At 43.3% G+C, this 27,931-nt stretch overlaps 2 protein-coding genes across 7 annotated transcripts in view; one reads left to right on the plus strand and one right to left on the minus strand.

Annotated features, from left to right (window-relative positions):
* adamtsl7 (ADAMTS-like 7) overlaps window positions 1-9,295 on the plus strand; it is a 28,662-nt gene extending 19,367 nt beyond the window's left edge. For all 6 annotated transcript variants that reach the window (XM_067249314.1, XM_067249317.1, XM_067249313.1 and 3 more), the window contains 11 exons: window positions 1,824-2,028; window positions 3,763-3,938; window positions 4,161-4,257; window positions 4,494-4,682; window positions 4,821-4,950; window positions 5,180-5,384; window positions 5,500-5,673; window positions 5,886-6,059; window positions 6,242-6,421; window positions 6,666-6,810; window positions 7,057-9,295. In XM_067249314.1, coding sequence (XP_067105415.1) covers window positions 1,824-2,028; window positions 3,763-3,938; window positions 4,161-4,257; window positions 4,494-4,682; window positions 4,821-4,950; window positions 5,180-5,384; window positions 5,500-5,673; window positions 5,886-6,059; window positions 6,242-6,421; window positions 6,666-6,810; window positions 7,057-7,202 — 1,821 coding nt within the window. In that variant the 3' untranslated portion in view covers window positions 7,203-9,295. The remainder of the gene's footprint in view (window positions 1-1,823; window positions 2,029-3,762; window positions 3,939-4,160; window positions 4,258-4,493; window positions 4,683-4,820; window positions 4,951-5,179; window positions 5,385-5,499; window positions 5,674-5,885; window positions 6,060-6,241; window positions 6,422-6,665; window positions 6,811-7,056) is intronic.
* Window positions 9,296-9,946: 651 nt separating this feature from the next.
* On the minus strand, window positions 9,947-18,075 carry pepd (peptidase D). Its single transcript, XM_067249539.1, has 15 exons — window positions 17,941-18,075; window positions 16,992-17,175; window positions 16,704-16,831; window positions 16,483-16,546; window positions 15,443-15,490; window positions 15,155-15,216; window positions 14,858-14,902; window positions 13,699-13,774; window positions 13,537-13,583; window positions 12,840-12,908; window positions 12,044-12,121; window positions 11,562-11,710; window positions 11,125-11,309; window positions 10,724-10,915; window positions 9,947-10,558 (listed from the first exon to the last, which is right to left on the minus strand). The coding sequence occupies exons 1-15, from the start codon at window positions 17,955-17,957 to the stop codon at window positions 10,415-10,417; spliced, it is 1,488 nt and encodes a 495-aa protein (XP_067105640.1). The 5' UTR covers window positions 17,958-18,075; the 3' UTR covers window positions 9,947-10,414.
* Window positions 18,076-27,931: the final 9,856 nt, after the last annotated feature.

Below are 27,931 nucleotides of genomic sequence, written 5' to 3' on the forward strand. Positions count from 1 at the left end.
TACACGGTAATATACTTTAATTCAGAGTCTTTCCCAGGCATGAAGCCAAAGATAACCTGGGTTTGTTAAGCACTGCTGTGTGAGGGGAAGAACCATGTCTGTATACTAGAACTAGGCAAAAACTGTTACAATGATGTAAGAGATACTTTAGTTTTTGGTCAGTTGGTTTTAGAGTGATTCATGAGATGGGAAGACAGTAAGATTGAGGCGTATGGGTCTAAGTTTATAAGCTTTTCATGCTGCATTTTTCAGTCAAACTGGGACAAGAAATATTGTTGCCAAGGAGGATAAGTTATTTTGGTTTGTTTATTATTGTGTGAAATTAGGAGATTTCTGCCATAATTTGTATGTATGTATGATGTAGGGTCCTGAAACAACATGAGTGTTTGGTCATATATAATCACAACCTTGAACTGTATCTGTCATAATGTTCATGTTAACTTTTTTCAATTAAACTAGAAAACCTCATCTTCAGTGTTCTCCATTTAGCTTCAGCAGCGGTAACCAGTTTTGTCGTTTTTCTTACTTTGCTATTACTTCTATCATCGTCCATTTCCTGTGAAGAAGGATGTGCTCTGGGTTTGCTTTGGCCACAGTACCGCTTTAGACCAGTTCACACTGTTGGGCTCTGGGTGAGCCAGAGCCAGGCTGCAGTCTCTTGAGTTTATCCCAATTCAGCCCAATCTCCTCAGCCCAACCCTGGACACCTGGCTCCCCGCCCTGGCAGTCCAGCCTGACGGATGCTTTAGTGAAGTGAAGACAGCCAAAATCTATGCTGTACTGTTGCTTAAACCCCTGTTTAATAACTATGTATTCTCTTCCCACTCAGCTTTAGAATGATACTTGATGCTTTAGGACCACACATTTACTGTTTAGTAACCATACACTGGATATCCTGTGAAAGGCATTACCGTGTATTCACATAAACATGTTTTTATGAATGTTGGGACCCAATATATTCATTCAGTCTAAGAACATTTGTTTTTACTGCAAAGCAGTATGCTTGGTAATACCTCAACTGGGATCAGGAGGAAATTGTTTGTGACGGTGTAATGTCTAGGATCTGGAGGGCTTCACATGAACGCCGCTGCACTCGTGGTTCCAACCCTCCAGATATGCACACGGGCTGGAGAGACCAGAGATTGGCAGCCGTCCAATCACAGAGTAGCTTTGTGTCATTAATTCCAAACGACTTCATATCCTCTGGTGACTCCCCTCCCCAGGATGTCCACTTTCGTCCATGGCACTAGTGAGAGCTTGTCCTGCCCTGCTTGTGACCACTCCCCAGCAATCTGGAACTACAGTGGGATCGGTCCCAAACCCTGCAGCACCTGTTCACACAGCGAGCAGCTTCTTTCACGGCTCGATTGGCAGAATTTATGGACTGCTGATTTAAGTGTTGTATACTTACCATATCCAGGCCTCCTGTGATTTGTGGCTGCCAATAGGAGACAGAGAGCTTGCTCAGCGCCTAGGGGATTAGACTGGAAACTGCCTGAGCATCTTGCCAAGAATATGCCTTAAGGAATGAAACAAGGCCTTGGCTAATTTTCTTGTTGTCGTGTTATGGTTTGCTGTTAAAGGCAGCTCCTTTGTGGAAAAGTTAACTGAAAATGGGAAACGCAGTTAAACTTTGTAGGTGAATATGGTGATATTCCGCTGTATTTTTCTTTTCATGATTTTGAAATTTTTTGACAGTGGGCACTTATTCCTCTACCAATAAGTACTGTATGGTATGGCATGCATTGACTTGTTCAAGATCCCTTTCAAAATATGTCTCTTTCGCTATGTGTCTTTCTCTCTTTCTCGCTGCTCCTCTCCAGAGCCTGGGCTGTGATGAGTACCTGGGCCCTGGGAAGGTGATGGACAAGTGTGGGGTGTGCGGAGGGGACAACACAGCCTGCAAGGTGGTGACAGGTCTCTTCCAGCACAGTCTGTCCAAGGTGGGCTACCACAAGGTGGTGGAGATACCCGAGGGGGCCACCAAGATCAACGTAACGGAGATGATGAAGAGCAGGAACTACCTGGGTAAGTGTCACGTCTTCATCAGAAACACGATGGTGGTGTGGGAGCTGAGAGAAGCTGCCTCTCATGCTCTCTTTACTCCACTGTCTCCAAGGTAACCGATATACAGGATTTCTCCTCATGGCAGAGCCCAAAACACAAGCAACAAAAATGTCAGGGATTTCCTGTAGTCATATGTTGTATTATGTTATGTTACATTTACACCCTCAATAAGAAAGTTTCATTTTAAGATCAGCATCAAGTAATACATACTAATTAATATCAAACATCAGACTTTTTTTTCTTTTACTGTGGATTTCTGTTCTGAGTGGCAGCTTTGAGGCAGTAGGATGGGAACATCTGCTTGTAAACGTGATTGCATTTGTTTAATTAAAAGGTGGAGGAAGTCGAGAGGAAGTGAGATCTGGATGAGGGCGCACGCCTCTCATTTATAGAACCCCATCACTGAAATGGGCTGGATAAGTAATTGTTGTCGTCTACGTAGCTCACCAGTGTGCTCAGAAGTGGGATACTGCTATTTTAGGAGTTACTACTGGAATGTCAGTGTTTTATTGTTGGAGACATAGTTTAATGAGAGGGGTTGTGCCATAGCACAGCAGTGGGTCTGACCGAGGGAGTGCCTCCGTCTTGCCCCCTCCTCCCCCTCCCTCTCCCCCCCACTTTCCTCCCTCCTTAGCTGCACCCCTGAAGGAAAGTGTATAAACAAGCTTTCATTAGAAGACCTCTTCCAGAAGCCTTCCCATCCTTTTTAATTAAGGTGAGGAATTTCATTGCTTCCGAGAAAACCAGCACCGCTGATGGAACCCCCTCCCTCACTCTTTCTTTCTCTTACACCCTCTCTCTCTCCCTCTCTCTCTCCCTCTCCCTATCTCTTTCTCTCTCACTATCTCTCTCTCTTTCTCTCTCTCTATCTCTCTGAGGCTAACTTTCAAGACACAGCTGCCAGGGTTCCAAAACATGCTTACCTTGTTTTTGGAGCTCAGCAACACACACACACACACACACACACACACGCATACATGCATACACATAAAGTTAAACAAGGAAATACATATGCAGACAATGGCTCCTTTCAAGGACTGTGCTGCTCTGTGTGTCAGCGTTATTGTTGGAAGAGTTCTTACTGTATATCAGTGAGTAGAAGCTCACAGAGAAGGCAACATCCTCGGCATAGATGCAAATATTCGGAGGGGGTTAGGAAAACTGGACACTAAAAGGATTATTCCATAAACCTCTTATTGTCCACCTTTGACTCCTGAATAGTTCTGTGTTTGTGTAGTGTGTGCATTTCTAATGTTCTATTACTTATCCAAACACTTCTGTCCTAAGTAATTTTATGCTCTTAGTGGCTGTCTATTCATGGAAGCCAGCTATGGAAAATCTGTTTTTTCGCCATCCGTTTTAAATTCAGGTCTGCCAGTACTAAACAAACAGGTTGTCTTGTATAACTGACACAACTTTGAAGATCCATATGACAGCATTTATTCAGTTAACGGTAATTACTTTCAGAAAGATGGAAATGCACATTTTATGGCATTGCGTGTTACGATAAACTGTTTCACATTGAAGAACAATTTTGTGGATGTGGCTGCCATAGTAGCTATCTCAGGAGCAGGAGCAGTGGAGCTTATGGTGACAAAAACTATATGTGTGTGTGCGTGTGTGTGCGTGTGCGTGTGTGTGTGTGTGTGTGTGTGTGCGTGTGTGTGTGCGTGTGTGTGTGCGTGTGTACTGCAGCTTTGCGTAGTCGTTCCGGTCGTTCCATCATCAATGGGAACTGGGCCATCGACCGTCCGGGGAAGTACGAGGGCGTGGGCACCATGTTTACTTACCGACGACCCAATGAGATCTCCAGCACTGCCGGAGAGTCCTTCCTGGCTGAGGGGCCCACCAATGAGATCCTGGATGTCTATGTGCGTAACCAATCTGAATGGAGTGGGGTGCCTCACACACAAGTACACGTTTACACAGTGATCAGACATTTTGCCCAGGATCATCATTCAAAAGCAAAGTTGTTTGTGTGTTTGAAAAACTGTGAATCCCTATACCTTATTATAAACCTCATCAGATAATTTTTTTGAGAACTTTTGGATAGATATATTATAAATATATAATAACTATGTCTCTGTTCCCAGGTCATCTTCCAGCAGCCTAACCCAGGAGTTCATTATGAGTACATCCTGCCCTCTGACAACCCTGTCAGTCCACAGTACCCTGACCACAGGCCTGGAGGTGAGGCAGAGCAACACTGAACCATAACAAATAACCAGACCAGATCAGAACCACAATATGAACCAGAGCCGAGCCAGAACCAAATAGATGACAAACACACACACCTGTCACAGGGAGATTCGGGGTTGAAACAGTCCATTAAAACATACCCAGCTGGAAACAAATGTACTGCATTTCAATGTGTATGGTTTTAAAATATTATTTTCACGGCTGAACCACTGTGTTGGATCCCTTAGGCAACACTCTGGATGGGAAGGGTGGGTACAACCATCGTAACCCCCACCCTGAGGGCTATGAACCCACGGGCAGGTACCCGTCTCAAATCCCTGACAACCAGGTGCCCCTGGCCCCGCCGCCACGACGCCAAAGAGACTACAACTGGAAACTGTCTGGGACAACAGAGTGTAGCGCCTCCTGTGGCCGAGGTGAAAACAGCCTTGCACCATTTGCCAAAATAGATCCTCAATAGATCGCATATACCAAGGCAAGCCATTGCCGTGGTCGGTAGTGCTGATGTCAACTACTGCTAGCTGACCATCCCCTGTGTGAATCGTGCTCTGCAGGTAGCAGGCACACCATCTTCCGCTGCGTCCACAGGCTGAGTCATGAGCAGGTGTCAGAGAGCCTGTGTGACAGCAGCACCAGGCCCAGCTCGCAGGAGGAACCCTGCAGCCTGCAGCCCTGCCCGGCCTTGTGAGCGCCCCCCCCCCCCCTCCCTCCGACACCCATACACGTTACAGGCAGTGTTTTAGACACACACAGAAGCAGATGTGTGAGCACATACACGCTCACAGGCACGCCCTCTCACACGTGCCCTGCCGCGCACACCGCACGTTCAGACCTAACAAGCACGAAAGTATTTCTGGATAGAGATGTAGATCGCGTGGCCGCTTCTCATTGTGAAACGGGGTTTTCCTTCCAGCTGGGACATAGGGGAGTGGTCCGAGTGCAGTAAAACCTGTGGTCTGGGCATGCAGCACAGACAGGTGCTGTGCCGCCAGGTGTACGCCAACCGCACCCTCAATGTCCACACCACCCTCTGCCGCCACCTGGAGAGGCCTGAGACGGCCAGCACCTGCCAGCTGAAAATCTGCAGTGAGTGGCAGATACGCAGCGAGTGGAGCACCGTAAGTGATCGTCCTCGGCCCATCGGACAGGCGTCCAAAAATGGGCCCGTGTGGAGTTCATGTGCGGTGAGAAGTCCGGTATGGTCCTGAAGCTGTGTGCTGTCTCCCTCTCCAGTGCTCTGTGCCGTGTGGCGTCGGCCAGAGGGCCAGGGAGGTGCGCTGCGTCAGCAACATGGGGGACTTTGTGGAAGACGAAGAGTGCAACATGAAGCTGAGGCCCAGTGACGCGGAGAACTGTGACATGGGGCCCTGCGCCAAGAGCTGGTTCCTCACCGAGTGGGGGAACAGGGTAGGCGTGCCACTGGACCGAGAACACACTAGACTTCCTCTTCATTCCTTAGTTTTGTTTGGTCTGCATCGAAATATGCCCATGTGTACTGTACATACTGTGTCATTTCCATTGGTAGTGTACTAGTGTACTAGTGGGGTACTGATACTTTTGTACCTGTAGATATATACTGTAGTTTCATCCTCATCATAACGTGTCTGTGATCCTTGTAGTGTTCTGCCGAGTGTGGGATGGGTGTCCGGACGCGAGGTGTGCTGTGCCTGACCAATCACATCAGCAGCCTGCCCCTGGAGGGGTGTGGTCACGAGCGTCCGGCCGACTCCCAGGTTTGCAACCAGGGTCCATGTGAGAGTCGCATTGACTGGTTCACAGGCCCCTGGAGCCAGGTAAGAGGAGAGGGTGTGTGCATGTGTGTGTACAGTACATACAGGATGTATGTGTTTCGGCATGGGATAGCTATGGGTTGGGCTTATTTGATTTCACAGTAATTTGTTACAGAGGGTGCCTCACTACTTCCATGATATCACAAGCCTGAACGATGTGTATATGTGTGTTGTTGTCTCCCTAGTGTTCAGCAGAGTGTGGCACAGGCAGCCAGCAGAGGGTGGTGGTGTGTCTGATGAAGACTGATGAAGGCCACTCCGTCATGCCCCCCTATGAATGTTCCTCGCTGGACCGGCCCCTGGGGCAGCAGACCTGCCACATAAAGGCCTGCGGGGCCAAGTGGTACCACACAGACTGGAGCGCTGTGAGTAACTACACACACATATCCTTCCACATACATTCTTCTCCATTAGCTTCAGTTGACGTTTTCCTGACCTTTAAGCACACATTGGCTAACACGTAACTGAAGTTGAAGGATATTCTGTACAGGATTAGAAATGTCCCCCAAACAGAACTGATGAAGTCCATGTGTGTGTGAGGGTGATGTTCTGTGTATAATCGTTTGTTCGGGAGGCTTCAGTTTTCTCCTGTTGCCGTTCTTCTTGTAGTGCTCAAAGACGTGTGAGGGGGGGTTCCGTGTGCGGGAGGTGCGGTGTCTGTCAGATGACATGCAGCCCAGTGAGGACTGTGGGGAGCAGCAGAGACCTGCGGACAGGGAGCAGTGTCACCCAGAGCCCTGCGTGCCTCACATAGGTCAGTCATAACGACCAAGGAGACAAGCTGGACATGTCTCCCCGCTTTTGAACGCCTCAGTAACAATCCATTTCCACAAGTGCCACTAAATACTGTAGGAAACATGATGTAATAACGTAATCATGATGTCATCAATGACTTGTATTTTGTTGTGATAGAAATACAAAATAGTTTTATCTAGTGCTGTGCACAACTTAGAAAACATGAATAGTTTGCGATTCTGACTTGTTGTTTTACTGATTCCAGACGAGAACTGCAGAGATAAGTACTTCAACTGTAACGTGGTGGTCCAGGCTCGCCTGTGTGTGTACGACTACTACAAGACCACGTGCTGTGCCTCCTGCTCACGCGTGGCCCACAGACAGTCCACATACAGGGGGCGCAACAGCTAACCTTCCCCTCCCGCGGGCCTCCCATCTCCCGCCTGGGGCAAGCACAGTACCCAGGGAAGGTCCTCCGTCACTGGGTCATACGCTGACGCATGGGGGAGGGTGGTGGGGATGGCCTGGATCAAGCCTTTTGGTGGATATGGTTACATTGAAGTCCCATTACTATAAACTGAAAAAAATGAACAAGCCTCGGTGACGGCCATTGAGAAAGGGACTAGCTTGTGATGGTGGAGATTTACGGGGCACGAGTGGAGCTTTGATGGACATCAAACAGAAGAATCTGGAACCACTTTATGGACGGTAACCGGAACCGTCCAATAAAAATGATCCGTCTCTTCTCCTTGTTTATGGAAGAGCAGTTTGTGGCTGTCACTCACCTGCCCTGTGACCTAAAGACAAGGAGGGAGGCTTCAGTGTCTGGGGCTTGTAGTCCCAGACACTGCTGGCCTGTGGATCACAGGCAGTCCAAACAGAACACATTTCAAACATTGTGTTTGAGAAAATGTATAGACTGTACACACATTCTAATAAGCTTTTTTTAATTCTAAAACAGCCACATATTTATGGTATGATGATTAATAAATCCATGTAGTATGAAGTTGCCCTTGCTCTTGAATCACCACTTACTATATAGCATGTGTCAGGAAGGCTGCATCAGTTGCCTTCATCACATAAACCCTTAAGTTGACCAAAGATGAGTCAAATCCTCACACAACTCAGTATTTCCTTAAAAGTCTCTTTACTACTCTATACTCTTTACAAATGTCAGACAACAATGCTCTCCTCTAAGATCGAGCTGTCCCTATCATCTGTTTTGCAGCAATGCCTTCTGGGTATTTCGTAGATAGGAATGACTGAATGAATGGATGGATGGATGACTTTGAGGCTTGTTCAGTAAATCTGCCCAGTGACTAAATAGAGAGCCCTCTTTATTTATTTGCAGGGATCCCCCGGGGGTTGGGGGCTGTTTTATGGGCCACCAGTGGCCCTTCTGGCGTCAGGGTTTAAGCATCCACTGGCCCCTCCACCAAACCGCTACATGGATGTAGGCATTCCAGAGCTCATTAGATAGTTAAAACAGATGGTTTGTTGCATGCTGATACATTTTTAGAGAAGGGTAGAGAGTACACTCTAGTGAAGACTGGAACATATTTTCCAATAACTGTTATTTTCACCTATTTTTTAAGTTGTTTCAATTCTGTAATGTTGGTACGTAACAAATGGTGCAAATGCAAGGTTCGTTTTTAGGTATGTAGGCAATTTTCGTAACAACAAACATTGCATCACTTGATGTGTGATGGATGTGAGACTTGTGGAACTTGATATTTCTACATAGAATGACCATTCTGATTCCATCCAGTCAAGCACCCTCCAAGTAGTGTTCAGCTTATCCATGACAGCTATGTATGTCATTCAAAGTCACAAAGTCTGGTATGATCTCAGCCGCCTTAACAAAGTCTATAAAGTGTATGTTATAGTTAAGAAAATAACCATATTGAATGTGTCATAAATGTTACACTATTATTTATCAAAACACACCACACAGATACATCTGTTTTTGAATTACTAATGCAAATAATGCATCATTATTCATATTACTTTTTATGTTTTATGTTCAGGTTTTGATTGACATGCAGTGTTTTTGACAGTATGAATAAACTATTAATGATGTTTATACAAAATCTGAACAATGTATTGTCAAATGGTTGTCAAAATGGTGATGGAAAAAGTTGGCCCCATTGAGAAATGTCCATACCACAAACTGATAGTTGTAGTTCTATGTGAAAAGATTTATATAAATGTTTTCTTGCAAATCATCTTTTGTCTCAGAGGTAAGGAAAGTACTCCACCTAGTGGAAACTAGCCGGTTGTTCATCCAGATGTAGAAATGTAGAGCTAGACAGCCTAATGCCAAGGATAGCCAGGCAGGCACGAAGACCATTACAGCTGAGCAGACTGGCTTACAACCCTGCCAGGGAGGCCCCACAGCCCAGAGAACAAGCCCTGCTGCTGACTACAGAAAGATAATTACCTCAGGAGGCTCAAGCTGTGGCTAGTGGCTCACTGCAGGTGGAATAAAGCTCTGTAGACGACTACTATTTGTGCCCTCTGTCATTTTCTATAGAAAAATAAACACTTCACACATTGACTGCCAGGAGTAATAACATTACAAAAAACACTCTTCTCCTGTTTCTACTCTCCCTCCTGCTCATTTTTGACAAACAAGCCATGATAGAAAGAAAAAAAGATCTTTGGGTAGTGCTGAAACCACTGCATGAATACTGAATCTTAATGTGTAACCATTTGCCTGAAAGAGACAGCTATCATTCAACTAATCCCAATCCAGGTCTACAGGGCAAAAGCTGTTTCCCTCTGACATTCATCATCCCCTCATGTGGTTTGCGAGTCTCAAATTACACTGCAATTCACCATACCTCGTCAGGATTTCAATGAAAGTTGCCTCCTGATTCATTTGGGGATTCTCGCTGATGGTTTATTTTATATTTGGCATAATAGGCTACTGTTTGACAATACCATTTTAATTAGAAAAGGAATCTAGAAGCCGTGTCCATTTTCACACTTCTGTGAGGACAGAAGTTACCTACCAAGAAATGGTAATAGGCACACAAAACCACTTGATGGTTGACACAGTGGGCTGTGTAGATTGGTGCTGCTCACTGTTCAAACATACCACATGGCTCTCTGCACACATTCATTCTTAATCTACATATCCCACAATAGACGACTGCAAATCGAAGGGTTTATTTTGTTCAATAGTTAAAGGAGAATTATAAAAAGCATATACCAAGAATAACATATATTTAAAAAGCCAGAAAGCAATCTATCAGGCACTGGAATACTATTGACCGTAAACACTGTTTTATGGCAAGCCTGTGGGTGACTTCTGGCCATAGCAAGTCTGTAAAGTGTTAAGAGTCATTGTGAGTGCAGAATACAGCAAGAGCTTGAACATGCATGTTGAACTTGTTTGGGTAATACAGTAAAGTGTTGCTATGCTGAGCAGAAACCTCTTTAAATTGAAAGGTTAATCTTTTACAAAAGTCATGTATTTCATTAATCATTGATTTTGGTTGAGGTGATGTAAGGAAGTTTATTTGAATCCTTTTTAGACAGGTTTTCTCCATGTCAGGGAGTGAAAATACACTGTTGTATCTGGTAAGATTGGCTTGGTGATTGAATGAGGAATAGGATCTTCAGAACTTGTCGCTAACCACAACGGGACTGAAGGATTTGCTGGTGTCAGCCATGAAGGCCTCAATCTCCTCCACGGTACGAGGCACACAGGTGAGCAGTTCCACGCCGTTAGCAGTCACTGCAATGTCATCCTCAATGCGCACCTGGACACATAAACATGGGGCCTTTATTACATTTGTGATGACATGATAATTATACATCAATAATCAGTAAAAAAAAAATATATTAATAAAAAACAACCCTGGGCTGAAAATGGATTGGATTTCTTATATTACGATGTTGATATCCACTTTGTTATTACTACTAACCCCTCCGAAGCCACGGAAGCGGGCCAGCACTTGGTTGTTGATGAAGCCGTTCTGGGCTGGGTTAGCCAGGGCCTGGTCCAGGAGATGGTTGATGAAGTAGATGCCGGGCTCCACCGTCAGGACCATGCGCTCCCTCACCAGACGGCCCATCCTCAAGCTCTTCAGGCCAGGCTCGTCGATGCGCTCCACCCCCTGATAGACGATGGACACCACGCATGCGCGCACACACCATTCCACTGACACAACTTCCAACTCAGGTTTGAAAATGCTACTGTGTACTTTATAATGTGCATTCGCCTGTTGTCATCTGTGCTAATCACAAAGGCAGTGAAGCTGCTTCACACTGTCTCCACCAACACAACCCATGTTAACATAAATGCATATAAAAAGCAGTGATATACCTCTGGGTACCCCCCGACGTCATGCACGTCGATGCCCAGCAGATGTCCCAGGCCATGGGGCATGAAGACCGAGCCCATGTGCACCTTCAGCATGTCCTCCACGCTGCCACTCAGGATGCCAATCTTCACGAGCTCCTCCAGGTGCACCCGGTCTGCCAGACGATGCATCTCAGTCCACTTCACCCCTACAACACATCATTTGATACCAGTTTTAAGGTCACATTTCTTTAGGCCAAAATAGGTAAAATCAACAAGTTGGAACATATCTTGTGTGACCCTAGTTAGGGCTGTCGTCAAACTTGTCAGGTATAGTAGCATTACAAATGATAAACGTGTAGTGTGTGTAATTTTATATATCTTTAATATCAAATTAAAGAATCATTTTAATACCCCTCCATTCAGCCGAGGCGTTAATGTCCTCTGTGGTCATACAGTACCTGGCTTGAGAGCAGCCAAGACGTCCCGTGATGACTTCAGCACAGCCTCGTAGATGGCCTTCTGATCTGGAGTGAATTTGCCATTGGCTGGGAAGGAGCAGGTGATGTCGGATGAGTAGCAGTAGTACTCTCCACCCATGTCAAACAGACTGCAGGTGACAAACACACACACACACACACACGCACGCACAGTTGAGTAGAGCCACAGCTTGGCTCATGGCCTGTTATTTTTTTCTGAACATAAATCATAGAAATTGTTCACAGCATGTACATAAGAATCTATAAATGCAAATTTTGAGAGCAGTGGCTGTTTTCTTTCCAGTTGCTCAAATTGTGTCACAATAGGTGCTCCACACAACCACTTTCAATCTCCACACTTAAACGCAGAGCACACTGCCTCCGGTCCATAAGGAAACCAGTGGGCCATGAAAGATAAAGGACAGCTGCCCAAAGAAATTAAACAACAGGTTTTGCTGACTCACCACATGTCTCCATCCATGATGGTCTTGTCGTTGGCAGCCCCAGCATGACCATAGTGCAGAACTGAGGAGTTGTTTCCACTGGTGTACAGGCAGACACAACCATCACAAATAGGCTACATGATCAAGATGTGACCTCTAATCAGCATTGTGAATCAGCAGTTTGAATTTGCCCATTTGACAGCAGTGTGTTTCATTTGGAATAGTCCTCAGAAGTCTCTGAAAATAGTTGTCGTAGACATAGCCGCGGGAACATATTTTTTATCAGGGGGGGGGGGGGGGGGGGGGGGGGGGGGCTTCATGTTGCGGTGCCGCGGTGGTGGATTTTCAAGTCTTATCATTTTTTAATTCACATGCTGTCAGCAGGGGGTGCTGCAGCACCCTGAGCACCCCTAGTTCCCGCGGCCATGGTCGTAGACAGGACCAGGCTGGAGCTTACAGAGGTCAAAGTGATTGAAGCTTGAGTTGCAGTGGCACTCCAAAAAAACTTTCCTCTCTGAATTTTAGTTTATTCCCAGTGCCATCTTCGGTTAGTGATGAAACAATTAAACCAGAAAACTGTTTTCCTGGATGGACGACCTCTAAGGAAAGGTGAGATGTCAGGAATATGGACACCAAGAACACTGGAAGTGTAAAATAGTGGTCATCTTATTGATTACTAATAACTCTGATTGAGCTATCTCCCTTTGGTAGGCAGTGTATAATGTGGGTTGGTGGCTGGATTGTTTCATGCGCTGCTAAAGCCTTTCCTCTGTGTAATCTCTGTGAAAGTGTGGAGGAAGAGGCTTTGGTTTCTTACGTCCCACAGATGCAGGTGTAGGAGGTGTGACGCATCCCCCCGCGTGTGTAGCAGTAGTGCTGGAACAGGCTGGAGGCCAGAAAAACAGCGGGCAAAAACACATTCAACAAACTGAACTAAACAGATATGCAACATAGAAAAATCATCAAATTATAAAAAAAATTGTATCCTAAAAAAACGTCATTCAATTATTGGAGATCAGAGGAATCGGGAGCTGGTCAGCTCAAAGGTTTTTTTTTTTTTTTTAGAAGGGAAGTTCAAACACTTCTGCCCTCCTCTTGACCTGCTGCTTTAACTAGCCTTCTTCTCTAATCATCACCCAGGCAGAACCGTCAAACGCCCCTGCATCTCTGGCAGCTCAATATTAGAATCAGGATGCAAAGCAGATAAAAGGTCACTGAAGATGCTTTACATGACGTTGTTGAAAAATAAAAACAATTTCTACCATGGACTTTCATCAGTGGTGGTGGGAGTCTGCAGTTCTAGTACGAAAAGCACATGACAAAATTTGACAGGAAGCCCAGTGTTGTACTTCCTACACCTTCTGAAGAGGTGTTTGTTCATAGTGCACCCCGTGTTCTAATAGCCAAGCAACAAAACAGCTTCTTGTCAGATGCGTCAAGCATAAACAGATCAACAAATCCACAATGTCTGGTTTCAGCAGCACCATCACCAACATTGCAAGATGTTCTCTCACCTCTCCATCTCATACTCTTTCTGGCCAGGTTTCACATGCTTCATAAGCTGTGGAGGGAGGATAAAACACACTCATTTAGGTCATCTCATATCAGTCATGCTATGTAAAATCTAAAACCTCCTTCCCCCTGCGGCGGGGATATGAGGCCCTGCAGGATCTCACCTCTTTATGGGCTTCACTGGAAATCCTGTTAGTGTAGCGCAGGACCTCCAGCTCCATATCAGTCTTAATCAGGCGGCTGCAGGACAGGAGGAACAAGGATTTGAGAAACGCATTCCTTTAATGTGTGAATGTGCTGTAACTAAGTGCCCTTCCAGGTGTACATGAATCAATGTTGTCATGCATAAACACATTTTGTAGCACCCAGCATCTAGCCACAGGCTAAACAACCACAGAGGAATCTGAATATGTGGTTGCTGTAAATGTTGGACTGTGGGAAGGGAATTTATATCACTTTAATACAGGAAATGTTGGTGTTTACACCATTGAAAAGGCCTACATTGATTTATGTTAAGCAAACACCTCGAAATTGATAAATTACAGAAGCTATACTCGTATCTCACCTGTGCAATATACTGCTCACTTCTCACTCAAAAAATCAGGCCATGCTATCTTATTAGTGAGGTGTTTTCTTTTAACATTAACGTCTATTCTTGGTTCCCCTCATTATTCATTCTCATTAAATGATTCTTCCTTACATTCGAAAAACAGTCACCTCAGATGAGTCAGTGTAAAAACAACCACAGTCGTCTAACATGGTTCAACCAAAAGTCCCAACAGACTTACACGTAACCCATGGTTACGGCTGCATTGATATCTCTCTGATTACACAATGGGTATTAAATGCTCTATTTCCGTTCTTCAATAAATATTTATATTTAAAATTCCATATTTTTGGGATGCAGCTGGAAACACAAGGACATGTAATTTTCTTTTCTCCTAGGAGGTGTGCCTGAATGGCTCCCTTATTTCAGAAATTTCAGTTTCATCAGGATGGTGGAGCTAGACAGCCTAATGCCAAGGATAGCCAGGCAGGCACGAAGACCATTACAGCTGAGCAGACTGGCTTACAACCCTGCCTGGGAGGCCCCACAGCCCAGAGAACAAGCCCTGCTGCTGACTACAGACAGATAATTACCTCAGGAGGCTCAAGCTGTGGCTAGTGGCTCACTGCAGGTGGAATGAAGCTCTGTAGACTACTTGTGTTGCATTAGCTATTTGAAGCCTTTGTAAATGTCTATGGAGGAATTAACACCTTTTTCCATAAAAGCACTTGAAAGGATCACTAGAGAAAACAAGAAGTGAAATTGAATCTACTTACCACTCCACAATGACCGGATGCAGAAGGGTGTTGTTTACTTGGAATCTATTCAAATAAAAAGAGATGGCCATTTAAAAAAAGATTTGAGGTAGTAATAGTTTCAGGACAACAGAACACTAGATCATGTTGGCATGCATGGATAACTTACAAGCAGAAGCTACTAAAGCTAGCATATTAATTTCCACCAAATTAGTTCCAGAATTTGATTAATAACCAACATCCTTCATGCTTGCTAACACAAGACCTCCTTTTAACAATGTACAATTATACTGAGTCATTGATGCCAATTCAACATACCGGCTGATTCCCTCAAAGGAGGCTTCGCGGCAGATACTCCCACTATCTGTGTTCTGTCCTCTCTGGAAGAGAAATGCACTTATGAGGCCGTTTTCCAGTCCATGTAAATATCAATATTTCAACATTGCAAGGGTACAGAACCATAGAATCAGATACCATCAGCATAGCCTACAAGGGAAAAATGAGCTAATCCCAAATGATATGACTGTAAGAGGAATGCAATGACACTTATAATAATGATAAGTGTGTAACTGTGCATTATTTAAAAAATGGGGTGAGTTGACATACCAGGGTTAAAAGGACGGCTGCTGACATGTTGGCCACGGCATCAGGGATCTGGAGGACAACAGAGAACTTTGATCACATTCTAGCATCAATACTATCTGTGTTGAGATCACTGCCAGAGGAGGAAGGTTCCATCTGATGGTCAACCTGAGGTTCCTTATGAAGTTGAGCTGCAGAATGGAAGGTCATGACTGTTCATGTGCACATGACGATATGACTCCACTGGTAGTGTTAAACGTCAACACTCAATAATCTTAGCACTGTTTATTAATCCTCGGAAACCAACGCAAATGTCAGCTAGTGCAGGCCAGGTGCACTGGAGAAATGTAATGAAAGATGGCGGTTTCACAACTTTGAAACCATCTATATTCTGAAGGCATCTGTACAGTAGCTTTAAGAGGATAACAGCTTTTGGTAGAAATAATATGACATTATTTTATATGAAACCTGTTAATCCCATACCCTGATACTGTGAATAAGTAATAGGGGCAATTCATTATCTACATTACATTCTACTCTTAAACTAGATCTCAAGATTAAGAGTTCAAGGAATCAAACTTTCTGCTCTCCCTGTTCAAACTTAAGTATCAAACACACATCTACATCTTAAAAGACCATTGGGTAGAGTGGAAATCCACTGTACGAAAACTGAATCTTAATGTGCCATATGTCTAAAAGACACAGCTAACATTTAGCTAATCACCATCCAGGTCTACAGGGATAACAGCCGTTTCACTCCAACATTCATCATCTCGCTGTGTTTGGTTTGAGACAGATGTGATGGAAAGCATTTGAGAGAGGAGTGCTTGAGTGATCTGGCAAATTTCTCACCATAATTATGATGCACCAGTAGCCTCACCTATCACCCGTGCCCTTGTTCACTGTTTACGATCAAAGTATGAAGCAATGTACCCTAAGCAGTTCCTATAGTTATACACCGCAGTGTCTCTAACCAGGGGTGGTTCAAAGTCTGGTTATAAGGTCTTTGGAAAGATAAGATCTTGCAGACAAGCCCACTTGGATAAGCACTGAAGCACACTTACATCACAGGTGTACTGCACTTCATCCACTGCATACTTCTGCTGGAAATGTTCTCTTGGGTAGATCCTGTCAGCAAATACAGATAAATAATTTAAATAGAATGCTGTGGTTGTAAATGTAAATGTAAATGACTAAATGGTTACTTTACTTCAGACAGATGACCTGCATGTAAACTGCATGAAGGCCAAATCTGAGAAAGTTTCAACATGAAGATGCAACTCACTCTCCCATCCAGGTTCCATAGCTTTCTGGAAGCTTGGGAACAAACAAAACAGACTTTCCTGTGTCCACATCAATGGCTGCATAGCAATCTGCTTCAGTCACTCCAAAAGCCCAGTGAAAGAAGGACTCCTACAGAATGACACGAAACAAGCACTGTGAGCTAACACTAACTGGACAGACATCATCAGTCAGTGTACAAAAATAATAATATATATATCCAGATATTGCATTATATAGAGATATTGAACATAGTAGCCTTTTGCTAAGCTGAGACCTGTCAGCAGCCTACCTGTCTGAATAGTAAGTCTGTATCGGTGCAGTACCTCTGCTTCTGTTCGCCCCCCTGCAGCAGCACCACAGACTTGGGCAGCAGCCCCTTCTTGGCCCTCAGGCCCTGGCACAGCCGCCTGCGGTTCTCAGCAAACAGGGCTGCTGACACCCTTAGGGTGTCCTTCCCCAGCCAATACACAGGTCTGGATTCAACACAAGACAGGGGGATAGAGGTTACCTAAAGTACCAAGAGACTTCCCATGCATTATACATACTTGCACTGTAGCTGGACACTTCTAAGAGGTAGCCTAGTTAATGAAAACAAAAGACAAATTACTTCTCTGAATTCCTTTTTAAGTAAGCAACAGTGGAAAACTGTTTGACATAGGTCTATGGGCAATTGATTGAGGCGGAGGCCTAGTACTTTTTATCAAGACATCCATGATCAAGATAAAGTATGTATAAAGATAAGTATGACTGTGAACTATAACTGAGTAACAAGGATGCTCTGGATAAGAAGCTGCAACACGATCAAAGTTCAAACAACGATGCTGCGTAAGCATAATTTATCACGCAACTGCACAGGACTTTGACAGGTCAAAACAGACTGTTGTAGTTTTTTATCCTGCATTACATGGATGAATTGCAAAACACAGCAACAGACAACAAAGACAAATATTGCAAAAAAATAACATTTAGAAACTACAAATACATTTAGCAGTGTCCAACAATTCCTTCATGTTTCTAGTGAGACACCATTCAAGAGGTAATCAAAACAAACCTGTCCGATTCTGATAAACTGGCGTTAGCTAAACAAGCCTTAACGTTGTAGAAACAAAATATGCTAAGCAAGTCAATACGAAATAACTAATGACGCTAAAATATGAGTTGAAATTAAATGTATACATAAATATATCTGATGCGCAAAAGCTAAAGTCTAGACTAAAACGGGATAAATTGCGACTTACTCCTGACGTGCCGCCATGATTCTACTTGGTGGTCATGTGCGTTTGGGCGGATATGTCACGTGGTTTTGTCAGCAATGCTGATCAGCTGATTTTGCTTCCCCAGACACTTCTTATGTTCGTGCTCGTTAGTATGAACTAGTATGAACTGGTATGAACGAATTTAGATATTTTTTATCACTCAGCCTTTTGTAGGGAGCACTCGCACTACACCTATATAGTTGGATTTACTGTCGTACATGTATCAGTGATAGTGTCACTGTCACCTGAGTAATCTCATATTGCAGTAAAGTAACTCATAAATCGAACTGTCCAGGGTAAGGGGTAAAATCATTTCATACTTAATATGGACCCAGTCTGTTTTACAAAAGGCACAAAATACTATATATTTTAATTATCAGGTTGTTTGCTTTACTAAAAAAATTATTAATGAAAATGTATTCTAATCGTCAGAAGCAACTATCATGGCCCAGGTGTTATACATACACTCCACTTTCTGCTCATGTATAATAAAACACACTCAAATAACCTGCTGTATGAGTGGATTGCTTAGCACCTAGACTATTTCAGCTTCAGTTTTTCTTGGAATAGGTTTTGAGAATTCACAACGTGGGTTATCTTTGACATTTTGAGCCGATAGGCAAATTATGACTTTCAGATAGACACACATTTTAAATGTCCACACATGAACAGAACAGGGCTGACCTTATTGCCAGCATCCCCAGAAGTGCAGAGGCAGCTCTGAGGAAGTTTACTGTAATGTTACAATACAAACAACAGGGGGAGATGTGACTGTAACTTTGAAAACATTGCTTTGACCAAAACAGTAACAGATCAGTATTTCTTTATTGTGCAGCAATATAAACTGCCCCTGGAGAAAACCCCCCACTAACAAGCAAGACATTTTTTTTATATTTACCTCACAATGTAAAGAAGAGGTCAAGATACAGTTTGCACATGGTGCATACTTAGCTTCACAGTTAATCATATATATATATTTTTTTATCCGATCAGTGCTTTAGATGACACAAAGTAAACATTCAGTCGATAAAGGTATTGACCTGGTATCAGTACTTTCAGTGAATAAGAATTTCTCTTGTTTTTGAGTATGTGCAGGGACAGTGTTGCTGAGAAGTGGTGGAGTTTAAACTTCATTAGTGAGGCTCTTGGTGATATGACCTTTCAACCAGACGCACGCCGTCTCTGTGTGAGCTTGTTTATTCAGGATTTAATTTGAACTGGGAAATGGCTCTCCTGACCAAACACTCATAATTTGAATTTAGCCATTTTTCAGATTTCAGAAAGGCCAGAGAGCAATCAGCATTATCATCTTCACTATCATCTATCATCTGCATGCCACTAACAGTGGCAGTCAAGCACTGATGGATTGTACTAGTTGCAGAACATTCTGTGAGGCCTGGGCTAGAAAAAGCCACCCTCTGATACAGTACAGTGCCATTTCCCCGCAATACAAATTTTTTATCTCTGGTGCCAGCTGCATGTCCTGATGATACAGTTGAACTGAAAAGCTTTGAACTCCAAACCTGACTCCTCAAGGGTTTGGTAGTGTTACAGTGGCTGGAAGGATGCCCTCCAAGAAAACGACACAAGGAAGGTGAAAAAAGGAAAAGTGCACACCACCATTTTTTTGGGAAATGTAAATGTTTGAAGATACCTCAGAACAACATAAATGTAGTAATGTTTGAATAAACTAGGAACATTCTTTTTGTTGAGAAATGTATGTTTCTTCACATAAAAATAGATTGAAACACAACAAACTGGGAATAGCCTTGTTGAGTTGATGTACTAGATAAGTATAGAGACAGTTTTCTGAGATGATGATCTATGTTTAATAGCAGAGCCAAACCTGAGCCAACAATTCCAAGACAGGCTGGAGCTGTTCTGATTCTTCCTCCTCCATCTTAATGTAAATATCAGTGGAGAATGGCAGTACAGTAGTTTGTGAGACGTATAAGAGCATCATAGAGCATCATAGATAACCAGCCTCTAGCTTGTAGGAGGGAAGAATAGGAGAGGTGGCAAAGGAAGAGCTAGACTGAGAGAGAAAGAGGGATAGAGCTAGATTGGGAGAGTGAGAGAGAGAAGGGAGAGAGAGAGAAAAGGAGATAAGAAGAGCAGAAAGCACAGTCTCCAGAAGCAAAGCAGGTCTGGCTTTACCGTTACCAATGTGCTGCAGTCAATTAGGCAGATACTGAGCTTGCAAGGGGCTCCATCGTACTGTAACTCGGATTATTTACACTCCTTTGCCACCCAGATGAAGGTTTAATTAAAATACAGAATCCTGCCCGCGAGAAACAGGAAATGGATTCTGCTGAGTGGGCGCTTGCTGTTACACCTTCCAGTGAATACTGTATATATTCAGACACAGAGGCCCTCAGCAGACAACACAGAGGAAGAAGGTACGGATGATGTGGGTGGTCAGATAACCAGATTACCTGTGTTCCCTCAAAAGCTGTTAGTGTAATCATCCCATAGATGGGACTCCTGGGGTTCTCTCTGTATTCCAACCCATAATCATTAACAGCTAAAGATAAACACGGTCTACAGGGAAGACTGCCAAGACAGCAGAAACAGGTCAAGAAAAGAGACAAGAAAATCCACACTGAACTGTTAAAAGAGGAATTATTTGTCAGCCAATTTTATTCAGAAGTTTTCGCAGTCAAACAAAATCTGGGCAGAGACTAACGCTATCAGCGGAAAGTGATCTTTCAGAAAGCAGTTCAAACATTACCCTGCTCCTGACCTGCTGCTTTAAGTAGTCATTCTCTCGTTCTCCAGTCATCACCCGGAAGACACATCAAGCACCTCTGAATCCCTGACAGTTAAATAACAGTATCAGTACTCCAACCAAAGAAATATGAAGAAAGTTATCTTCCCAAGTTACCTCCCACAGTCTCGACAGACTTACATTTTGAGTCATGTAGCTCAGGAGGTGACTAGGGACATGATGTGACTGAAAAATAATTTTAATATTGTACAGTACAAAGAATTTAAAAAAAAGTTTTCTAATTATATGAGAGCCAATGCTCTTGTTTCAAATCGAAAGGGCTTCTTGAGTGTTCACAAATTGCTCTCACCTACTGTACCTCCCTAAAACCTAGTCAAAATGTATAGGGGAGGTGGGCAGGATGGGGGGTTGGTGGGGATTAAGGTTAAAGAGGTGTCTTGTTATCCAGGATTGGAAAAAACTCTTGACTAAGCCAACGCAGCAGGAGATGTATTTGAAGCACTGTTTGTCTCAGTAGTTTGGCTGCAGCAGACAAGTAATAATGACTGCATCAAACCTCTTTGTTTCTTACCGGTAATGAATGAAGCTACTGCTGTTAATACAGAGGAAATAGCCATGTGATGGCATCTTACTGTTGCTCGTACAGTAGGATAGATGGACAGAGACTCACATCTGTCCACACCAGGGGATGATTACAAGGTCAGAGGGTCCTCATGTGCACCAAATTGTAAACCTGTCACAATGTTCATGGCCAAGGTACACTGATGCACATGCATGCATGCACACAACACCCCCCCCCCCCCCCCCCCCCACACACACACACACACTCACACAAAGAAAAACATGCAAGCACACAAGCGCACATGTTGTACACAAGCTTTCACAAGCCTGGCCTGTATCAATACAACAAAAAGGATCAAGGTAAGTTCGAAACAAACTGTCGTCCTTGCTTACATTTTTCAGTCCTTTTACTGACTTAAACCAAGACGGTACATTCTCTGGGCGCTTTCCCGAGCACTGTGGCTGAAACACAACGTTCCTAGTCCCTCGCCGGCTACGAAGATGCCAGGCCAGGAGATGGATTTTCTACCCATAGTCGGATCCGCTTGTTTCCATCTTGTTAATATCCTTGTGGGAGGCCCAGATGAGCCAGGAAACTCACTAAGGGGTTTGCTCTGGAGACTTGGACAAGATTAACATGGCAGCAGAAATACTGGGGAAACCTTCAGAGCAGCGTAAATAACCTTGCATCCAGCAAAGGACAAGTCTGGGCCCTGCTGCATGGGTACCAAGCATAAGCCGGCTGCTGATTGATGCCGGGCCGGGCCTGTTCCGCTGTCTCCACGGCTACAACACTGTGCTGTATGGAGGGAAGATGAAGCCTTCCTCTGAGTATTTCCACAGTGTCTATACTATAGCTTCTACACAAAATACATCAAACTGTTTTATGTTTTATGTACTGCTGAAATGTCTAGTTTTTACAGAAGTTTTCTGTAAAATTGTGGAAGGAGTCCAGACCTGACTTGATATTATTTGTAAACACTATTATTTGTGGAAGTTATTCCCAATCCCCTCACCACTCTCCCACCAGCACACACACAAATATTCTTAACTTTCTGTACTTTGGATTTACCTGCAGCAATATTCATGAATTCATTCTTTTTTACTGGCAGAATGAAGAAAATAAAATGAGAATATCAAATTTGACCTTGTATGAACAAGATACAGATTTAGCTGCTCTCACTCCTCTTCCTTTATGAGAACCCCCTGAAATCGGATGTAGCAAATCAACGTCACAGCTATTGTGCATGGAGTCTTCAGTGGGTTACAAGACAGAGTGACTCTGGTACTATGAAAAGACCCTGACCTTCAGCCATGTAAGCTCTGGATCACATTCAGTCATTATTATGAGTCACTGCAACATAGCAGTGATTCACTTCAGGGCAGCTCATTTCCATGGTGAGAAGAAATTCTGTATCACGAGTTTCAGAAGAAAGATCCTGGAACAAACTTTGGCCAGTATCTGAAGCAATACTGTTTGGACTGACTTGCAAATGTGTTTAAAGCGATGTAAATAGGGCAGATGGTGAGTTAAAGAGATCAGGATAGTCAGTGCAATCTGGGCAGAGCCAAATCCTGATCAAAGCCCTTTTCACTGCAGGTTAAGCAATATCCACATCCATAACACAGGACAGCTGTTTATTACGGGTGGGGGGATGGTGAGGGGGATTTGGTTTATGGGACAAGCACTCATATTTCATCTGGATTTATCCTTGTCAGTTTTTTTTTTTCAGAAATGGATTGCTCCAAAGCCACCCAGTTTAGCTATTAAATCATTTCAATTATTATGCAACTACTTTTGAGGCAGAGGTCGTATGTGAGGGAGGAGATCTGAGTGTTCCAGACTCACGACAGATGTGTCATCCCACCCACAACCTTCAGACACCCTTCAGATTTCACACAGAAGACAGAAGAAGAACACCACACAGCCACTGTGCATTACCATACTCTCACCTGACTGTTGTGTCTATTTAATAATTTCTCTGTGGTAAAGTAGTTGTAGGAAACACTTGGGGTGAGCACAAAAGTAATACATTCTTCTTCAGTCATTCAACAGTTGGCTCTGACAGACTCTTGATCATGGTTTTGAAAAGCGTCCAGCAGAGGGGGTTCTGTGATTTGCCCTTTGTCCATGTGTGATCATAGTAATACATGAATGTGCAGGCTGGGCGAACCCTCAGGAGTCAATCAGACCGCCTGGCACACACATACATGGATGCATACACAAACACACACAAACACATACACACCTGTTTCTCTCTCTTCCACTCTCACATAAGCACTCGTCATAACTTATGGAGGGAAAGGTAATAATTGTATTGTCAATTTGAGGCTGTCCAGACCCTTTATCAGCACTTCACAGAAACACACCCAACTATTCATACAACTCTCTAATTGCCCATTTTAACAGACCTCCTCATGTACACAAACCCCAATTAAACTGAGTAGATGCTGAGGATTAAAAAGGAATGAGCTGGACACCCACTCTTGTTTGTCTAGCGAATGAGATGAACCAGTTGCAAAGTGTAGCTAAGAGTACAAGATACGATCAAAGCGGTTGTTTACAGCCAAGGAAATTGGAATGATTAGCAAAGCAGGCTGAGAATAGAGTGTTCTGTAGCTAGATCCTTTTTAGGGCTTTAAGCACTACTGGGGATGCTTGAGTGATTACACCGATAGAAAAAAAAACTTTCAAAGGCCATGAAAGGACCAAGTCAGGTCAAAAGCTGTACAACTACTGGCACAGAAAAAGTATTGACTGTATATTGTATTTCCCTTTATTGTTAAATGAGTAGTCTAATTAGAGTCTGACAATCAAGAAGAAAGGTGAAAGGTTATTACAGCAGTCAGCTGATCTACAATTTGTTGCCACTATTTCTATGATTTGTTGATTTTTAAAGTTATGAAACTACAAGTACAGCAGCTTTGAATTGTTACAGTATACAGTACACTCCAAAATTCATAGTTAATTATGATGTTACAAATCTGTGGTAAGGTTGATACATGCAGTGTAGAACTCTGGAAATACGATGCAGCTCAAATGACTCTAAATAGAGAAGAAGTGGGTGGTGACTAGACCTGCACCCCATCACATGGAGACAACCATTTATTGGTCCCTGTCAAGTAAAGCAGGCTGAACAGTAAAGTGGGTGGTGAGGCAACACTGAAAATAGTAGCCGGTCATAAATACTCATTAGGTGGAGAATGTGTAAAATAGTTGAGACAGCCAGATTAATGAGAATAAAGAGCCTGGAGTCTCAGCCACTAGACTGTGTTTAGATTAAAAGCCTTTAGTGCATGGTACAGAGATAGGCACCATTGATATTGTAGCTGTACAATGGTAGTTTTTTGTTGGCACAGGCTGTATGTCATCTTCTGTGCAGCCCATGTTGGTGTGTTCTGTATAGTAGATCTATTGTGTGCTATACTGTTCGCCTTGGCACATGTAGTTTATGGCCTTTAACAAATACTAGGTGTTCCTCAAGCCCATGCACCCGCTGACCCCTACAGGTGTTTCCAGCGTGTTCTCAAATACCAGCCAGGTTCAATGATTCAGATGCATTTTGGGGGGATAGAAGCAGGAATGACGAGCGTTTGTTTACCACGTAGGAAGCAGCATGTTGGCTAAATAGTCCCTATTTTCCAGTGCTGTGGGTGAAATTCCCTTATTTGTCCATTTAGCTATTCATCATATTTACTACCGCGGCCCAGTGTCTCCTTTGAAAAATCCAAGTGGCATTCATTACGCATGGCGATTATGTGCAGAACACAATGTTATACAACATTCCATGAAGGATGCACTGGAATGTTGACCTGTAGCCTAGTGCTCCCCAATCAGAAAGGCATTTTCTTGCTCCCAAATATTGTATTCAAAGTTAGGATGATGCATGACAGCATTGATTGAATGCGTAGTGTCTCAGAGGGGGACTATGTAGGTATGGCATAATGAGAAAGACATTCAATGGATAATCACTGTCTCCAATCTCCAGTCGCAAATTTTGCAGAAAACTTCAAATGCGTTTTTGACATTTGACATCTGCTTTTGGCCATTTGACAGCTGCTTTTGGCAGCAATATTTCGCCCGCTAACATGGATGGAGATTTGAGTGAGTTGAGGAGAAATCCACAACTATGGTCTTGTATGTCACAAGATGGGATACTTTATCAATTTTCTTTTTAAAAGCTTGCTGCAATAAGGCAGAAGGAGCCCCACAATAAATTCAAGAGGCCCACACTTACACCCCCGAGTAATCCTATTACAGATATTTCCAAAACGATTAGGATTAAGATGTCTTATCTATTTTACATGCGTAAGGACTTCAAAGTTAGCGCAAATACATAATGGTCATTCAAGATGGAACCCCAGCCAAGAGGGCCAGAGATAAATAATCACTGTAAACTTAAAAGTGCATCTTCAGGGCTTTCTCATGTAGGACTTCATAAGGGAGGGAAACTTATAGCATGTCTCTCCCATTTCCAATTACAGATTAAGAAACATAAATTGTAATCACTCCCAGATATCACTTATCATAGAATTATCTTTGAAATCTCATTCAAAAATACTGTTTTGCACTACTCGATATTGCTGCACTATTTATGCTGTGTAACAAAAACATGTAGAGGGCATTCATGAAAGATTTAATTATACAATTTATATAACAAAATTAATTATAAAACAGTTGAATGCAATTGGAGAGCATCTCATAGTGAACAAATGAGAGAGGAGGTAATCTCCGGGGGGAACTGGAGGAATAAAGGCAGTTAATATGTGTGGGTGGCCAACCAGTGTCAATTACATAGAACTGAATAGGAAGTATTTAAAAGTAAATAAGGTATGTTCGATTTGCCTCACACGTCTCTCTGGAGAGACTGATTCATTGATAGCACCACACACTGTAGAGTAGCCTACAGACACCCTCAGTCTTTTCAATTATTTCTCAAAGATCAGTACAGTCAGGTAGTCAGATAGTGTATGTTAATGTTCAAACCTTTAGGCTGTAAAGTAAGTTAAAATACTGCAGTCTGAAAAAGGGGAATGGAAGAATAACCAGGCTACTAATGTTTAGCAAAAGTTGCTGTTGGGGTGCACTAATGGAAAACAGCTATTCCCAGCCCTGAAAAAAGAAAACATGTTTTCAGGTTTTCAGCAGTTTCAATTTTTGGTCTAGTGAAAGGAGGGCAAAAATAAACACGTCTTGCTTTTCCCCTTAGTGTTTGAGTTGATCATCATGGACCAGAAGCTGCAAGCGCGAGACTCAAAGTCTCACATCTTTCCAACAACGCAAGCCGAGTTCTGACCAAGCATCAAAGCTGTTGATGATGTTATCCAAGTGCTCATTGGCACTCAATAGTTTTAATCACATCCAAAATTGAGAAACTAGCCCCTTTTATAACATCAAAGATGGCATAAACCATGGGTCCCCAAACTTTTTTCTGCGAGGGCCAGATAATTTTTCCTTTCTTTAATGTGAGGCCAGGTCGGTCTGTAACAGAAAATGACATGGGCCGGAGTGACTACCAGTATTATTGTGGAGATTTTATTTTGATTTTATTATGCTAGATTAGTTTATTATTTTGTTATACACCGTACATCCGTACATATCAAGGGATATATAGCCTATTAAAAGAGCATTATTATTATTGTAATGGCCTGTTTTCATATATATTGCTATTGAAATCAAAACATTTACTTACTTATGCATATTAATCAGTGTGAACTGTTTTTTTATTTATATATATATATATATATATATACAAAAATATATAAAAAGGTCTCTGGCATTGTTCAGAGGGCGTGGAACGGTTTTAGACCAGCTAAGAGTTGCTGTCGCCCTGGAACCTGTTATCCTGGCCAGGAGTTGACTCTTTTCCTGTCGAAACGCAAAGAAGTTGTTATAGATTGAGCACTGACCCTCGAAACGGCCCTCAAACTGCCTTGGTAGAAAAGAGGTGGGCTGAAGGGAGGGGGAAATGGGGGTGGTCTGCGAGTGGGGGTGAGTGGTTGTTATTGTGTAGCAGCTTCTGACTGGGTCTCAGCAGGAGGGGGAAGTCCAAGTGGCGTATATTATCTCGCCACCCACTCTCATCATTTTAGGGGGCTTCGTTTTTGACAACACCGAACGCAGCGCTCCCCTGATCATCCATTTGCATGGCCCTCGCTGACATGTCTCTCTATCCCACGGACCCATACAGTAAGTGCCCTGGCATGCCACAAATCAAAAGAAAGCCACAACTTGTTATCTCCTCATAGCTTCTCCCCAGCCTGAGCAGTGTAGCCATATCTCCCTGCTTTGAAGTTGGAGCCACTGGCAGTGTCTCAAGCGTTGCTGCCATCAAGCGAGCGCCTCTTCATTAAATCCTCGAGCTGCTTCTAATTACAGGCAGTATCAGTGGTGCCTCAGATCTGGAAGCAGGCTGGAGAACAATGTGCATGACACAAATGCCAAACACCACAGGGAGAGCAACTGGGAACATGGACCCTATGATAAAAAAAGGGAACATTACAGTAAAATTCATCACATAGCTATCTAAAACCTTTAGAGTGTCTGCGGTAAATTAATTTAATTTCTAAATTAAAATAAAAACTGCACTGTAATGACAGGAGTTCCCAGTAGCTATTGACAGGGGTATAATTATATATTATGGAATCAACTAGACTAATCTAAATTGATAATTGCAGAAACAG

The sequence above is a fragment of the Osmerus mordax genome, chromosome 13 (genome assembly GCF_038355195.1).
Source record: "Osmerus mordax isolate fOsmMor3 chromosome 13, fOsmMor3.pri, whole genome shotgun sequence".
Taxonomy (NCBI): domain Eukaryota; kingdom Metazoa; phylum Chordata; class Actinopteri; order Osmeriformes; family Osmeridae; genus Osmerus; species Osmerus mordax.